This window comes from Myotis daubentonii, chromosome 19 (assembly GCF_963259705.1).
Source record: "Myotis daubentonii chromosome 19, mMyoDau2.1, whole genome shotgun sequence".
NCBI classification, from domain to species: domain Eukaryota; kingdom Metazoa; phylum Chordata; class Mammalia; order Chiroptera; family Vespertilionidae; genus Myotis; species Myotis daubentonii.
Genome location: NC_081858.1, coordinates 28,131,278 through 28,146,988, shown reverse-complemented (window position 1 = coordinate 28,146,988; position 15,711 = coordinate 28,131,278). Strand labels below are relative to the sequence as shown.

The 15,711-nt window shown below is 61.2% G+C and overlaps 1 protein-coding gene across 1 annotated transcript in view; it reads right to left on the bottom strand.

Annotated features, from left to right (window-relative positions):
• The window catches only part of DNAH10 (dynein axonemal heavy chain 10), a 66,120-nt gene that overhangs the window by 20,633 nt on the left and 29,776 nt on the right, over positions 1–15,711 (bottom strand). Inside the window, exons 36-55 of the mRNA XM_059677144.1 lie at positions 15,229–15,375; positions 14,553–14,744; positions 13,779–13,897; positions 12,541–12,699; positions 12,309–12,444; positions 10,912–11,034; positions 10,254–10,388; positions 9,801–10,017; positions 9,331–9,450; positions 9,111–9,256; positions 8,079–8,231; positions 6,721–6,981; positions 5,429–5,601; positions 4,350–4,443; positions 3,912–4,079; positions 3,361–3,549; positions 2,678–2,849; positions 2,145–2,348; positions 1,589–1,669; positions 44–241 (exon numbers count right to left, since the gene is read on the bottom strand). Of these exons, the coding sequence (XP_059533127.1) occupies positions 44–241; positions 1,589–1,669; positions 2,145–2,348; positions 2,678–2,849; positions 3,361–3,549; positions 3,912–4,079; positions 4,350–4,443; positions 5,429–5,601; positions 6,721–6,981; positions 8,079–8,231; positions 9,111–9,256; positions 9,331–9,450; positions 9,801–10,017; positions 10,254–10,388; positions 10,912–11,034; positions 12,309–12,444; positions 12,541–12,699; positions 13,779–13,897; positions 14,553–14,744; positions 15,229–15,375 (3,187 nt within the window). The remainder of the gene's footprint in view (positions 1–43; positions 242–1,588; positions 1,670–2,144; positions 2,349–2,677; positions 2,850–3,360; positions 3,550–3,911; positions 4,080–4,349; positions 4,444–5,428; positions 5,602–6,720; positions 6,982–8,078; positions 8,232–9,110; positions 9,257–9,330; positions 9,451–9,800; positions 10,018–10,253; positions 10,389–10,911; positions 11,035–12,308; positions 12,445–12,540; positions 12,700–13,778; positions 13,898–14,552; positions 14,745–15,228; positions 15,376–15,711) is intronic.

Genomic DNA, 15,711 nt, shown 5'->3' with positions numbered 1-15,711 from the left:
CGTCGCCGTAAACAATGACACGCCTGTAGCCACCCAGGCTCACCTATGTTATTCTGGGTTTTCTCGTCCAGTAGTTTCGAGTACGTGTTAATAAAGTCAAGGTAGTTCTTGGGGGTCACGTAGTTGCTGCGCCTCAGCTTCTGCAGAAATTGTTTGCTGAATTCGCCCACGGATCCGTGCACCAAAACCACATGTTCCACCAGATCTTCTATGTGTTCTTCGGGGATCATCGTATTAGGCCCTACGGAGGGAGGGACGGAAAAACGTGCCTCTTCACCTTTAACCTTTAACGACGAGAGCAGCTCCTCGAGAAGTTAAATGACAATTCCCACCAGACCCAGCAATTCCGCTCCTGGCTGTGTCCCCCAAAGAAGTGAAAGCCGACACAAGCAGATTCTCGGGCGCTGATGTTCACAGCAGCACGAGTCACCACAGCCAAAGCAGAAGTGACCCACGTGTCTGCCCACGGACGATGGATAAACATGTGGTCCATCCACGCCATGGAACGTTAATCAGCCCTAAGGAGGGAGGCTCGCCCGGAAGCATGCTACCTGAGAGCAGGCAGAGGGGCAAGCGTGTGTGACTGGACTTATGTGAAAGATCAAGATCAGGCACATTCACAGAGACAGAAAGCGATTCGCGGTGACGGGGAGCTGGGGGAGGGAGGAGGACGGATTCGGGGCTGAACGGGCACGGTGTCAGTGTCACAGAAGGAGAAACGTTCAGGACGTGGTGGTGCTGGTGGCACAATGTGAACGTACTTCATGCCACTGAGCTGTGTATTTAAAAGTGGTTTAAAAGGCAATTTTTATGTTATATAAATTTTACCACCAAAAAAGTGACATAAAATGTTTTTGGAAGAACAAGAGCCACTGTCACTTGCTGGTGGCCCCTCCGGGCCTCGGTACCGATCCACACTCCGCAAGGCTCCTCTCCTGGCCCCTCCCCCACACCTGCACTCCTCACAACAGCGACTAGTTTGCTGACTACGTATTTACAAGGTGACACTTTATTTATTTACTCCTAGTTGCTAATCCTCTCCCGAGGATCTCTCCATTGATGTTTAGGAAAATTGGCAGGCTGAGCGGTTGAGTGTTGACCTGTGAACCAGGAGGCCATGGTTTGATTCTGGTCAGGGCACAGGCCCAGGTTTCAGGCTGGATCCCCAGTGTGGGGCATGGGGAAGGCAGCCGATCCATGATTCTCTCTCATCATTGACGGTTTTCTCTCTCCCTCCTTCTCCCTTCCTCCCTGAAATCAATAAAAATATTTTTTAACACATTGCGGACGGATTATGAGGATTCTCACTTCATATTACAGTGTTCTACAAAGTCTCATGCTTTAAAAAGATACTAGCTTGTAACAAAAGAACATGTAATAAATAACTTCAAAATGCAACGGTTATTTAATTTTAAGGCGTGCCTTTAACATTTATGTAAAATGCTTTTTGTACTCGTTCAATAGAAGCTTATCTGGTCACCGGGTAAAGCTGGCAATAAAACTACTGGTCCACCATGTGTTAAAAGAAGGCGGTGACAAACTGCTTAGTTATACCACTAACGTGGTCCCTGTCTTAGCTGCCACTTACCTAAAAATGACTTGGCGACCGCATGCAGAGCCTGGGGTGGCCAGGGCATGAACCAGTCAATGCCAGTGTTATTCACCAGACCTTGAAAGCAGAGAAACAGAGGGTCGCTGTGCAACCCGGACCCTCAACACCGACACATCTTCCGTTCCCAACAAACGGGTGCCCGAGAGTAACTCAGCCGCAGCGGGTTGCGCGAGCCCAGCACTGCTGACACATGGGCCCTGGCCTCTCTCGGTGGTATACCTGCCAGCCCAGCGCTGACAACCCAGCGTGCCCGAGGGCACTGCACCTCCCACAGGCTGGCACGATTCTGGCACAGGGGAGGCAGCAGAAGTGCTGCTGAGCCCACCCGGGGCCTCGCCCTGGGACTGTGAGCATGTCCTGCTGTAAGGACATCACCCCCCCCCACCCGGGGACAACACGCACGGGCGACGCCTGCTGGCCCCACACTGCACAGTCCGAATCCCAACCCACGACACGGCGAGTTTCACTTGCTGGTGGAGCCTCAGGTCGTGCATCGCTCCCCGAGGCACAGGCCCTGCTGAAGGGGGCGCACCTGGGAAGTTCCGGCACCAGGTCCTCAGGGCGTCCCCCACGGGCGACATGCCCAGGACGATGTGCAGGTTGTTGGCACTCTTGTTCACGAAGTACTGCCACACGGACTCCTTGGCCGGGCTGACGCCCTGCTTCAGCGCCTCCTGGTCAATCTGACCGAGGATGGTCTCCTTCTCGTCCTCGGCGAAGAGCGCGGGCACTATGCCTGGGGCGAGGACAGGCGGTTCCCCGGGGCCGGGAGTCCCTCCGGCCCGAGCACACGGAGCACAGGGTCCCGGGAAGAGTCCGAACCGCAACTCTGAGCCCCAAGGCTCACCCTTTGAGCCTCAACCTCCTCACTGTGAAGTGGGAATGACCAAGGCCTTCTGCTCCCGGGGGGGCGGGGGGGGCCCACGAGCATCGCAGCAGGGTTCTCCTCTGGGGGCAGTTCCCCCCGAGAGGCACTGGCCCGATGTCACGGCTTAGGGGGCTGCCAGGGGCCTGTCGTGCCCCCCACCCCACCCCCGCGGCGAGGCCTGGGGAAGCCGCCGGCACCTGAGGTGAGCATGTTGTTGATGAGCTCCAGGAAGCCCTCCTCCACCACGTGCGCGTCCGTGAACAGGAAGATCGTCGTCTTGTTCTCGATGCCCAGCCTCAGGTAGAGGTTCTTCAGGTCTTCCCGGAAGTTGCTCTCCGAGTAGCCGCGGCTCAGGAGGATCTCGAACACCTGCCGGCATGGAGCAGGGCGCTGCTGGGACCGCGAGCGCGAGGGGGGCAGCTCCGTGACGCGGAACTCGCACGTCTGCAGGGACTGCCAGGGCGAGAGCCACCGGCGAGGGGTGAGCCAGGGCCAACCAGGTGACCAGGCTGTTGAGTGAGAGACGCGGGACAGAACAGCAGTCACGTCCTTTTGTCAAACAAACCAGGTGGGCACTCAGCCTGCACACGGGGGAGGGCGTGCGGCGAGCACGGGCTGTCCACGCGGGGCTGTGTGAGTGTGGGAGGAAGGGGTTGTAAGAGACGGTTGGTTGTGGAAATGAGTTAGTTGAGTTCCAGGGAGGAAAGGAAGGCAAGAAACGAGGAGGCAAGGAGGAAGCCGAGGACGAGCGGGCAGTGAAGGGGGAGGGACCGGCACCAGCGCCGCCCTGACGTGCGTGCCCTCAGGCGTGAGCTCCCTCCGCCCGATGAACCGGGAGCTGACGCCTCCCACCGTGGGCGGCTGGGCCGGAGGCGCTCACCTCGTAGCCGGCCGTGAAGGCGGCCAGCTTGGCCAGGGACTGCTTCCCGGAGCCGCCGACGCCCACCAGCAGCGCGTGGCCGCGGTCCAGCCGGATGATGCGGTGCACGCGCGTCAGGTGCTCCAGGGCGTCGTCGAACAGCACCAGGTCCATGCGGGTGTTGCTCTCGTTGTACTCCTCCAGGATCTCCTGCGGGGCCATTCGGAGGGTGAGGCCGGGCTCTCTCCTGCTGCTCCGGAGGGACTGAGTGGAGGGGACACTCCTCTCCGTGCCTGAGGGCTGAGGACTGAGGTCACGCGGATTTAGGGGCCTGAGTCCAGCATTCACGATGGAGGCTTCCATTGCTGGCTGGTGGTGGAGCCCACGCTGGTTGCAAGGCTCCACTCGGGAGAGTGGTTCCCGAACCTGGCGATGCACCGGCACCCGGGGCCTCCCTGGCTCGAGGGAGGGACTCTCGGGGTGAGCCCAGGGGTCTGTTTCACACACGCCTCCGGTCATTCCCATGCCCCCAGGACACGGAAACCGCCGGAGGGACACCAGCCCGCCCGCACCTGGAACAGAGCCTTGGCCGCCTCGTAGTCCTGGATGTCTTCGTAAACGCGCTCCTCCTCGTCGTGCAGCGCCGTGCGGAAGTCCCCGAACAGGATGGGGTCCCGCATCACCCCCTCCACGTCGTCCTTGAAGTGCTCCCTGACCAGGTCTGATATGTACTCTTGCACCTGCGACAGGGGCCGGTAACGACCCACCCCACACCGCGCCCACACTGGCGGGGGAGGCACAACCAGGTCACGCAGCCCATTTCCTCCCCCACACGACCAGGCGCTCACTGGCCCACCCTCCTCTACGCCGACCTCTATCTTCAGTGTCTACTCGCTACATAACAACACATGGGGCTTTCTGCTCCCCCCCCGCCCCCCCCGCCCCCCCCCGCCCCCGGGACCCTCGGGACCCGCGGGCCGGGCGGCATCTGTGTGGCTCTGAGCACGGACCAGCTCCTTGTCGTCTTCGTTGATCAGCCGGTCGTGGAAGACACGCAGGCACTCGTTCCTCCAGACTCTCACCATCTGGGCCACCGTCTGGAACCTGCGATGGAAGGGCCGCCATCAGCCACGAGGCATCGCAGACGCGGGCTGATGCTCCTGTCTAGGTGAGTTCCCGGGTGCGGACGAGGACAGCCTCTCGGTGGGCCTCCTCGCCCCTCCCGCTGGGCTCACAGGAATGGGGCTAATGGCAGCCCAGCCGGCACGTTCCCTGTGAAGAGCGTAAGGTGGTGTCTAGAGCGCGCCCTCTGGGAGGGAAGAGAAGGCGCTGTCTCTAAAGGATGCACGTGGCACGGGATGCGCGCCCGCCGGCTCCGTGGCTGGGACCGGGATCTAAAACCAGCATCGGCACCAGCAGCGCCTCCTTCTCAGAGCCAGCTCCGTCCCACCAGACCCGACTTCCTCTGGTCTCCGGCAAAGAGCCCTCAGGCCGCCCCGAACGCCTGGAGCGGCCCCCTCCTAAGCTGCCAGTCCGAACCCCGCGAGGGCGCCCGGGTCGGTCTGGGCTGGTGTGGAGTCCTTAGCCCGTTTATAGGATGTGGGTTCATCATGTGACTCTACGCTTGCAGATCCACGTGAAGTGTTCATTGGTGCAAACACACACACACACACACACACACACACAGATACAGAAAATAAAAATAAAGAAACACACAAACAAGCCCAGTGTGACAGAGAAAACGTGTGTGACCAGCTCACATCCTCTGTGCTCGCTTCTCCCAGACACACAGTTCACCGACTTCAACTGCAAAGGGTCCTGTGGCAGAAGCGAGAGGAACACGGCACGTTCAGACGGGGAGTGGGGACTAAGAGAGAGGGCAGCAGAGCGGTCCGGCCCGGGACGCACTGTCCCGTCACCCTCTGCCTCCTGTCCCTCCGCCTTTGACCCGAGGGCGGACGCGGCGGTGTGAGGTAAACAAAGGCCCTGAGCCCCCTGTGCTCGGGCTGACGGGACGCCGCCGAGTCCGTGTCTTAAAGGAACAGAAGAGCCCCCGCTGCGCACATGCTGGCGAGACGCGCCGACTCACCGCTCGGGGTTGGTGAGGACCAGCCCGTGGAACACCCGCGAGAGGTCGCGCAGGTTGAAGATGTAGTGGAACTTGGACGGGGTGGGCGGCAGCTCCTGCACGATGTCCGTGTACAGCTGCAGCGTGCAGCGCGTCAGCCTGTCGCTCACGGCGATGATGCTCTCGTGAAACACCTAGAAACGGAGGAGGCCCGGTGTCAGTGGTGGATGGTTACAGAGGCACACGTGGTCCATCCACGCGATGGAGCATCACTCGGCCGTGAACAGGAACGGAGCCCTGCCAGGCGCACCGTGCGGGGAGCCGGAGCACACGATGCTGAGGGAGCAGACTGGGGGCTGCCGGGGCGGGAGGGTGGGGGAGGGGGGTGAAACCCCCCTAGAACTGAGCAGTGAGGATGGTTGGAAGCCACTGTGAACGGACTAAAGGCCGCTGAACGTCCGTTCAGATGGTTCAGAGAACTAATCTTCCGTGCCGTGAGTTTCACCGGGATTTTTTAAGAGGAGATAACAGTTATCACAGAGAAACCCATCGTCTGCTTCTGTGGCCCTCCGTCACTCTGACAAGTCCGCACGGTGTGACCCACCCTCAGTCTGGGTTTTGCGGGTGCAGACTGTGCAGTTTTGAAAGCAAAGGCCTTCAGGTGGGGCAGGAACAGGCCCGGTGCCCTCCGGTCCTGCTGACCCCCCGGCCGACCCTCAGATTCGCCTCCTGCCTGGCCCTGAGGACCTGAGTGTGGGGGCCCCTTCAGAAGGGACAGGCCAGGGCCAGAGGCCATGAGTAAACACATGGGCTGCACTCGTGGGGGCCAAGCAGTCAGCATGACAGCAGCAGTAACGCATCCATCGGCATCTGCCCTGTGCCAGGCCCTGGGCCACACCACGCGCGCCTCTCATTCCCCCACACGCCAGGGCGCGGGTGCCCCGTGCTCCTGCTCCAGGTGAGGGCGCTCCGGAGGCTCACAGCACTGCAGCACAGCGTGGGGGCGGCGCCAGCACCGAGCCCGGGCGATTCGCTGCTGTAACTCAAGGCCACAACCCAACTCCCAGGGCCGAGGCGCTACGGCCTCTGGGCCCCTTTCCTCATAAAATACCTCGTGTTATGAATGCGCGGGTGTGAGCATGCACACAATGTGGGCTGGTCACACTCATTTCCCTCCTGGTTTTGAAAGAAATAACGTGTTCACAGGCCCCGAAGAGCACCGTGGGCGGCCGGCCTCGTGCCGAGTGCGCACGTCGCCCCACGCCCGACCCCACACGAGGCCCGTCAGCGAGACGGCGAGGACAGCCGGTTACCGAGGTGTGGCCTCTCAGGATGGAGAAGTAGATCAGGTGCAGAGACATCTCCGAGGGGAACGGCACGTTGAAGACGCTGAACAGCGAGAGGAACCGTGGGTCCACCTCGTTGCGGCCGCCCCCCGCCTTGCCCATGGCCGCCACGAAGCCGAGGTCTCGGAGGCTCTTGCAGTTGAGCTCCTTGCCGCGGTCGTACAGGAAGCCCTTCTCCAGCAGCAGCTTCAGCAGGGCAATGGGCTGCTGGGTGCCGTACTCGTCCACCTGGGGTGCAGAGAAGACGGCGAGGGTGCCATCGCCTCGGCTCCCAGCACGCGGGGCCGCTTCACAGGCTGCTCGGCGTCGGCAACTGCCAGGCATTCGCCACGGCGCCCCCGAGGCCAGGCCCGTGGAGCGGGGCCCACGGGGTGTGCTCCTCGCCGCGCAGCACCGATGCCACAGGAGCGGCTCAGTAAACACGCTGACGGAATGGATGGGCAGAGAGACATGGGGATGGGTGCATGTGTAGAGGGACAGACAGTTGGGTGATAGAGGGATGGCTAAGTGGGAGTGTGGGTGGGTGCATGGACGGATGGATGGCTAATAGGTAGATGCATAAACAGATTCACGGGTGGACAGATGCATAGACGGATGGACTGATGGGAGGAGGGACAGATGCATGGACAGACTGATGGATGAACAGATGCATGGACAGACGGACCGATGGGAGGATGGACAGACACATGGACAGACGGACAGATGGGAGGATGGACAGACACATGGACAGATGGACCGATGGGAGGATGGACAGACACATGGACAGACGGACCGATGGGAGGATGGACAGACACATGGACAGACGGACCGATGGGAGGAGGGACAGACGCAGGGACGGATGGATGAATCCTGCTTTGAGCAAAGCCCTTCTGGAAGGCAGGCTTTCGGGAAAAGATGGTGCTGCCTAGGTGACACATGTGAAGCCCAGGACTCAGAAGCTTTGCCCTCTCAGGCCCGAGCTCCCGTCCTGGTAAATCGGAGGGATTCTGGGGGCGTGCCTGCCCGTAGGCCTCCATGTACGGGGGCCGGGACCAGCGTCGTATGACAGCACAGCTCATTGGAAACACCTGCTCAAGCACACGCTGGATGGGGCGCAGAGGCTGCCGCGTGCTGCGTTACCCCCACGGAGCCGAGGAACCCCGTCCCTGCGGGCAAGCCCCTCGAGGAACAGCCCAGGAGGCCCCAGCACTGTGCCCTGCGCGTGCAGAACCAGACAGGTCTCCTCACATGCGCGCTCACCATGCATGCGCGCGCGCACACACACACACACACACACACACACCAGCGCACGGCCCCCCCCCCCCCGCCCCGCGAACTCCCACGACCTTGGGCATGTTCATGTCGTCCATGAACACCAGCAGGCGTTTTCCCATGGGGGGGCCGTAGGTGTCCTTGGTCCGTTTTTCCACGTTTGCTTCTAAATTTCTCTGGATGTCCAGGGAGGTGGTGCGGGAAGAGAAATTGACCATCAGCACAATCTGAAAAGGAAGAGAGGGTTCCAAACGATAAGCCACCGCCTTTCACAGATGTCACTGCCTCCATAAACCAGTGTGTCTGCACTTCAGCCACTCTAATGCGAGCGGGGGTTTGGCTTCCCTCTCGACAGGCTGCAGAGGCAGCAACGAGCTGCCGCCTGTGAGCCTTGGGGACAACGTGGCCCGGGCTCAGCCCTGCTGGGCCACCTCCGGAGTCACTTAATGTCTGAGGCCCCTTCTCCTCGGTGGGTGCCGGGCGCTCCACAGGGCGGTGCATGGAGAGGACATGCACAGGACAAAGCGACGTTCAAGTGGAGTCTCCTCCCTTCCTGCCGCGTCTCAGGCCACGAGCCATGGACGAGCCCTGGAGCCTTCCTCGGGCTCAACTGCCAAGGGGAAGGGGAGGGCGGCCCTGGACCCCGTGTGCCCGGGGACTCGGGCCTCTGCTTCTCAGAGAATCACTGGGAGTCAGTCCACTGACCAGCGGTCCCCAGGCTTCAGGCAGCAGGGTCGCCAGCGGGCTCGTCTGGGTGGAGGAGCAGTGCTCAGGGGACGCTGCTGGACTGGAGGGCCACGGCCTCACATGGAACCTCCAACCGAGGTGCCCGAGCACATGCGCACACCAGCTCCCGACAGCGACCCTGTGCAGAGTGCCCGTCGGCCCGCAGCCGAGTCCCAGCGGAGGGCACTGCGGAGGGGGCTTCTGAACGCGCCTCCTTGGCCTGACCCACAAACCTGCAGCTCGGGCTGCGAACACCCCTTCTGTGCCCCCCCAGGATCGCTAACCCGTGCCGCATGCGTGGGGGTGTGAGCGAGCCTGACCGCTGCGAAGGCGCTGACCCGCGGCCACCTCCAGGCTGGGTCGATACAGGTATCACTTACGTTCGTCTCTTCGCTCAGGTTTTTGAGGAAGTTCTGGGTGGTGGCTGTCTTCGAGGTGCCAGACTCGCCGACCAAAAGAACGGGATGCTTGATCTTGACCATGCGCTCCAGCATCCAGGCCGTGCGGGTGGTGTCCACCGTGTGAACTGCGGGACATCCCGGGGAGCGTCAGGGACACGCCGGGGGCGAGCGCCACGGGGCGGGCCTGGCTCTCACTCACCCAGGATCTCAATGAACCTCCTCTCGCGGGAGTGCACGTACTCGGGCACCAGCCTGCTCCACGGGATCCACTGCTTCTGGGCGGGATCGAAGTGGAAGTCGTACAGGGTGGGGAGCTGAGCTGCAGTAAACAACAGTCCACGCCACTCGGGTCACAGACATGGACACGCACCATCGGCCCCGCAACACGCTTGCCATGAACTCACGCCACTGGCTCCCGGGACAGCAGCTTCCTTGAGAACTTCCGACGCACCCACCCCCTCTCCACACAGACGACCAGCCCGGGGAGCCCACCCCCCACTCTGCACACACACTGCGCGCCGTGGGCCAGCGCTGCCCGGCCCCTGGGCAGACACTTGCTGAGCCCCTTCCCTGGGATGCAACTGTGGGAGGCCGCCCTGGTTCCTAGAGTAGCTGCTGGTGGGCTGGGTGGGAAGAGGGTAACAGGTAAGCAGGCGACTGGGTTCCTACCTGGCAGTTCCCCGGGCCGGGCCCACACCCCGTCCACCTCGGCAGAAGGCAGGGAGGCGAGGCGCTTGATGCACTCGTCGAACCGGTTGCGGCCGAAGTCCAGCAGGCAGGCGCCCAGCGAGCAGTACAGCGCCTCCAGGAAGAAGCACTCCAGCAGGTCGGGGTCCTCTATCTCCCCTTCAAGGAACGCGTCCAGCACCTTGGTCAACTGGGTCACCTGGTGCACAGGAAGTGCCCGGTCAGCATGGATAACCCCCGCACGCCCAGCTTTGGCCACGGACCGGGGTCCCAGGCTCTTGAGCGAGGGAACACGACCGCGTCGGGGCTCAGACGGAGGAGCTTGTCTCGCGCAGGACCACAAGGAAGAGCGGTGCCTCCTCGTCGCGGCCTGCAGCGCTGGCTGCCCGCCTGGCGTCTCGCTTCCCCCGAGAGCCCGCGCGGGCTCGTCCTCACCATGTTCAGGTTCGTCTGCGGGACTATCATCTTCAGCTTCTCTCCCTGCCTCCCGTCCACGATGCCCTCCACGATCACATCTATGAGGTAGGGCACGTACTTCTCAAAGAGGTTCTGCAATTCACTCTGCTCCACCTGCAGGGGGCAGAGTTCCAGGCATTCCCATGGGCTCCCGGGAGGAGGTGGGGTAAGAGGTCCCACCCGACAGAAAGGGGCTCCTTATCTCAGAGCTCAAGTGACAACGCCATGGTCACCGCGTGGCCATCGGCATGATGGGCATGCAGAGGTCCGTGGCTCCGCCCCTTCATGCCGATGGCCACTTCCATGCCACAGCAGCAGTGCTGAGTAGTTACACAGGAAACCATACAACCCACCACGACTGAAATGCTGGCCTGGGACTCTTTACAGGAAAAAGAAAAACATCAACCCCAGGTCTAGATGAGCAAAATCATCACCCAGCTCACGGCTGTGAGCTATCTGGGAACCCAGTAAGCGTGGCTTGATGTTTCCATCTAATTTATTGGAAACATGAAGTGCCTAAGACTATGAACAACAGGTCCCGGTCAAGGTCATGGCCTTCAACTCCACCCTCCAGGGCTATGCGAGCCCAACCAGCCACCAAAGCTAACGAGGAAGCTGACGTCAGAAGTGACTTCACCTTGTTCTGTATCTGCTGAAGCCATTTCTTCCAGTAGGGCTTGTACTTCAGGTTCTTGGGGTCCACGTAGACCATCCCACAGCGGGACACGGTCGCGGGGGAGGCGTACTGTAAGTCTCCCACCTGGAGGAGGAGGAAGGGCTCACAGCTGCAAAGCCCACACGCAGATGAGCAGCCCGCACGCGGCTCCCACCGAGCGCTGAGGGTTATCATGGGAGATTAAGGTCGCCGATCCAGCACCTTCTAAAATGCCCCATTGCTATGAAATTAATGAGAAAGTTAACAGGCTGTGGAATATCTGACAAAAATTTAAAAAAGCATAAAGAGGAAAATAGCTTAATCCCAAACCCCACCACCAAGAAACAGACATTGCTGTGGAGTGCTTGCCTTTTAGCCTTTTTGTTTCCTGTTTAAATAGCTGACGCTGGGTAGTATAAACCGTAATAACTATGCACCTAGAGCAGCAACATTAACACACGTGTCCCTCCTTCCACGGACAGACGCGGCTCTCTCTGCCAACGGGACCACGGCCTGCACAGACAGGCTGGAATGGCCGTGGCTACAGTGGGAGCAAGTCCCAGGCCCACAGCTGTGATGCAGACTCAGGCTGTGACAGCAACTTTGAAAAACGAATGAAGGTAAGATAAGAGCAGATAGTGTGGGAGAAAAAGCAAGGCAATGACAAACTCCAGGCCAAAAAAAAAAAAAAAGGCTCTGAAAGAAAGAATGTAATCAGCGTCTAGTGGCTCTCAGTAACGACGGCCGCTCCCACAGCATGTGGGTGCCGTTCGCCGCGTAACTGACTGGGCGATGTCGTGTTCTGAGGGGGAGCTGACGGAACCGGTCAGCAGGCGACTATGTGACTTGAAGCTGACAGAGGAAGAGGAGCTGGCTAAGCGTGTACTTACAGGCACCAGGGGCCCGTCAGAGGAAACACGTATGTGCCCTACCTGGTTCTGCCCAGGGGTCAGAGCGTCTGCCCTTGGGCTGAAGGGTCCCGGGTTCGATTCTGGTCAAGGGCATATACCTAAGCAGCAGGCTCCCTGGCCTTGGGTGAAGGCACGTGTGGGAGGCAACCCATCGATGTGACTCCCTCACATCAATGTTTCTCTCTCTGACTCTCCCTCTCCCTCCCACTCTCTCTAAAAAAATCAGTGGAAAAAAGATCCCCCGGTGAGGATTAACCAAACAACAACAACCCCCATAAAAAAGAAGACCCAAGCGTAAGCAGCAGCCACGGCTGAGATGCAGTGAAGAGGGTGAGGGGAGGGGGCCGGGGCATAGTGTGTGCTCAGCACGCGCTCTCCTGCCTGCTCTGAGCTTCTGCAATCACCGAGCCTTAGTCCAACTTAAACAAACAGCAAGACTTCTGTCCAAGTGAGCCCTCTGCCACTCGCCTCGAAGAGCAGGGCGCAGTGTGCCTGCAGCCGGATGCGCTCGCCGTTGGCCAGCGTCAGCAGCTTGTTGTCATCCATCACGGAGTTCATGTTCTCCACCCACAGCGCGTCCACATCGCCGTCAAACAAGATGTACCTGCCGCACCGACCAGACGTGAGCCGTGAGCCCGAGCCCCGGTCCCAGCAGCTCCCAGCGCTGGGGCCTGTGGAGCGTCCCTCCCCAGAGACTCACTTCCGCTCCTTCTTGTCCGTCGGCTTGTTGATCTCCCTGAAGATGTTGGACAGCACGCCGTCCGTCCAGTCGCGGGTGCTGGGGTCCAGGATGCCGTAGAGCTCTATGACGCTCACGGCCTTGGGGTTCAGGATGTACAGCTTGGTCGTCAGGCCCAGCCTAAGTCAGAGGAGAGGCCTCGGGGGGGCTGAGCGCATCGGGACTAGATGCCTCGATCTGACCCGGAATTTAAAATGCGGTCCACATCCTCCCCGGGCTCCCACTCCTTGCGAGGCAACTACCTTCCACCAGAACCATGGCCCCAGCACAGGGAGTCCGCACCGGAAGCCCGGCTGTGCGTTCCGGGGACAATGCGAGGCTCATGTGTACACACACGTGTGCTTGTCCTGTAAACTAACAGCGATAACCGAGGAATGACACGCAGGGTGCTGGGCACGACCCGCCAGCGATCAGGAAGCCATTGCGTTCTGGTTCCTCCCGTTAGGGCTCAGACCAGCAATGAGCGTGAAAGTCACCAAGATGCCCCGTTCAGCCCAGGCCCTGCTGCCATGTCAGCGGCACCGAGGCCCTTCTAGAACCCAGACCCCTGAGGACACGGGGAGAGGCACCAGCCCACTCACTAGGAGACATCAGGCCACCGCAGGTCCGTGACCCCGAGGAAGCGACCTTAGGAGTATGAGGTCACTCTCCCACCAGCGCCTGCAGGGCTGGCGGCGACGAGGCCTGTGGGGAGGGGACGCTCTGGTCCCGCTGAGGCCCTAAGTGTCTCTAATGCGGGGCGGCCTGGCTGACACCCGAACACCGAGAAAACATGACTTACGTTACCTTTTGAAAGAGCCTCAGACGAGAGTCTGTGAAACTCATTTCACAAGCAAACCCTTCAGTCTGAGGCACAAGAGTCACCGATTGCCTCTAACACGGTAAATAGCCCGGCGGTGAGACAGGCAGGTGCGACGAGTTTAAAGGGGTGTTTGGGACACGTTTAACCTCCCGGGAATCAGAGCGCAATGAGGGACGGCAGCACCACCGCCTTCCCGTGTCGCCCCGCCGCCAGGCCCTGTCCCACCGCCAGGCCCCCACCCCGCCACCAGGCCCCACCCCGCCGCCAGGCCCCCACCCGCCGCCAGGCCCTGTCCCACCGCCAGGCCCCCACCCCGCCGCCAGGCCCCCACCCGCCGCCAGGCCCTACCCCGCCGCCAGGCCCCCACCCGCCGCCAGGCCCCGCAGGGCATACTCACTTGGTCTGTGCCTGACACAGGGTGTTGATGACCACGGACTTGCCCCCTCCCGTGGGCCCCACCACCATCGTCGTGTGGCGGGTGAGCATGGTCTCGTACACCTGAATGACTTTATCCACCTGGGGACAGAGTCGCAGCTGAGTTAAAACACATCTCACACAGCTGGGAGGCTGTTACACACGCACGCTCACCAGCCACTCTCCCAAGCCGCTCCTCCCTACAGCAATGCCAGTTTACCTTTTCGGTGGGCTGGGAGAGAACATTAGATGGTTGGACCCCAAAACAAAATACTTAAGTTCTCTGATGACATTATGCTCAAAAAAACCCAAGACCAAAAAACCCAGACAGTGTCCACCCACACAATGGGATTCTGCTCAACCTTCAGGAAGGAAGTCCTCAGGCCTGGGAGCACAGCACGAATGCACCGTGGGCCTCAGGCCGAGGAAACACGCAGACACGGAGGACACAGAGGGGTGAGTCCGCGGGAGGAGGAGCTGAGGGGCGGGCGCCTGGACAGGAGGCAGGTGGCGGGTCCCGGGCGGGGAGGACGGGAGTCGCTGTTTAATGCCACAGCTGCAGTCGGGAAGGTGGAACAGCGTGGAGGCGTGGAGACGGGGGCGGGGTGGCCGCGCAGCACGCGGATGTGCCCAGGGCCCCGGGCTGGACCCTGAGTGGCTCAGAGGGCACCTTCCCTGGCACCTGCTTGGCCACAACTAAAGGAAATAACAACAGAAGAGAAAGGAAGAAGCGTGGGCTCTCGGGTCAGCCCTCTACCTGGACCGGCAGGACCACGAAGCCGTTCTCCTCGAACACTTGCTCGACCGCGTCGTTGAAGCTGGGGTAGCGGACGCGCGGGCAGTCCAGCCCGGGAAACAGGTCGGAGATCAGGCCGAGGAACAGGGGGACGTCCTCGAAGACGAACTTGGGCAGGTTCATGTCGCGGAGCGCCCGCATCAGCACCACGTCCTGGGCGGAAGGAACACGGGCGTCGCGGGTGTTTCCCAAAGCCCGGCTGGTCCAGGAGCCCTCGCACAGAGCGTGGGTGGCGTTGCACACCGCAAAGCGAGCGTACAGATGCAGTGCAGACCTAAAGCGCTGCCCCGGGAGGCGCGGGCGGCGCCGACAAACTGCCTCCAGGTCGGCTCCGTGTAAAGGAAACCCCGCCGCCCCTCTCTCGCTGCCGCGAAGGGGGCAACATGCACGTCCCGGCCTTGGAAGAGCTGCTGGTCCCAGCCTGCTCCCGCCACCCTGCAATGACGCCTGAGGCTTCCTGCTGAGGCCTCACACACTTAGGTTCTGGGAGACCCTGCACTTGACCTTACAGTGATCAGGCCAGTCAGAAGCGGACAGACCACATCAAGGCCGGAAAGCAAATGGCACGGCCGCTAAGACCGAAACTGAGCTGCGCGGGCCCGTCGCCGCCCGGCACCGGGCACACAGGCGGCCCCACCTCTTTCAGCTCGGAGGAGCCTCTCTTCAGCTCGCCCGCCATGACCAGCACCGACTTCAGGGCTCGGAGCCCGAAGTCGTAGTGATGCTGCTTGGAGAGCTGCTCCCGCGCCAGCTTGTACAGAACCGTCATCTTCTTGGCCAGAGTCTGCGGGAGAAAAGACGGTGAGAAATGAAGGAAGGAAGTGACCCGCAGTGTCCACATGAAAGCTGGTCCGCAGGCTCAGCCGCCTGTGCAGGACACTAGAGGGTCCTTTGCTCTCCACGGCGACATGTTAGGGGCTGGCTCAAAAGGACGCCAGCCTTGCCCAGGCGGCGTGGCTCGGAGCTGAGTGCCGACTTATGAACCAGGAGGTTGCCCGGGTTGTGGGCTCCGTCCCAGTGTGTGTGTGTGGGGGGGGGGGGCGGGGGGTGCAGGAGGCAGCCAATTGACGACTCTCACAACTGCTGTCTCTCTCTCTCCCTCGCCCACCTCATGCGCGGT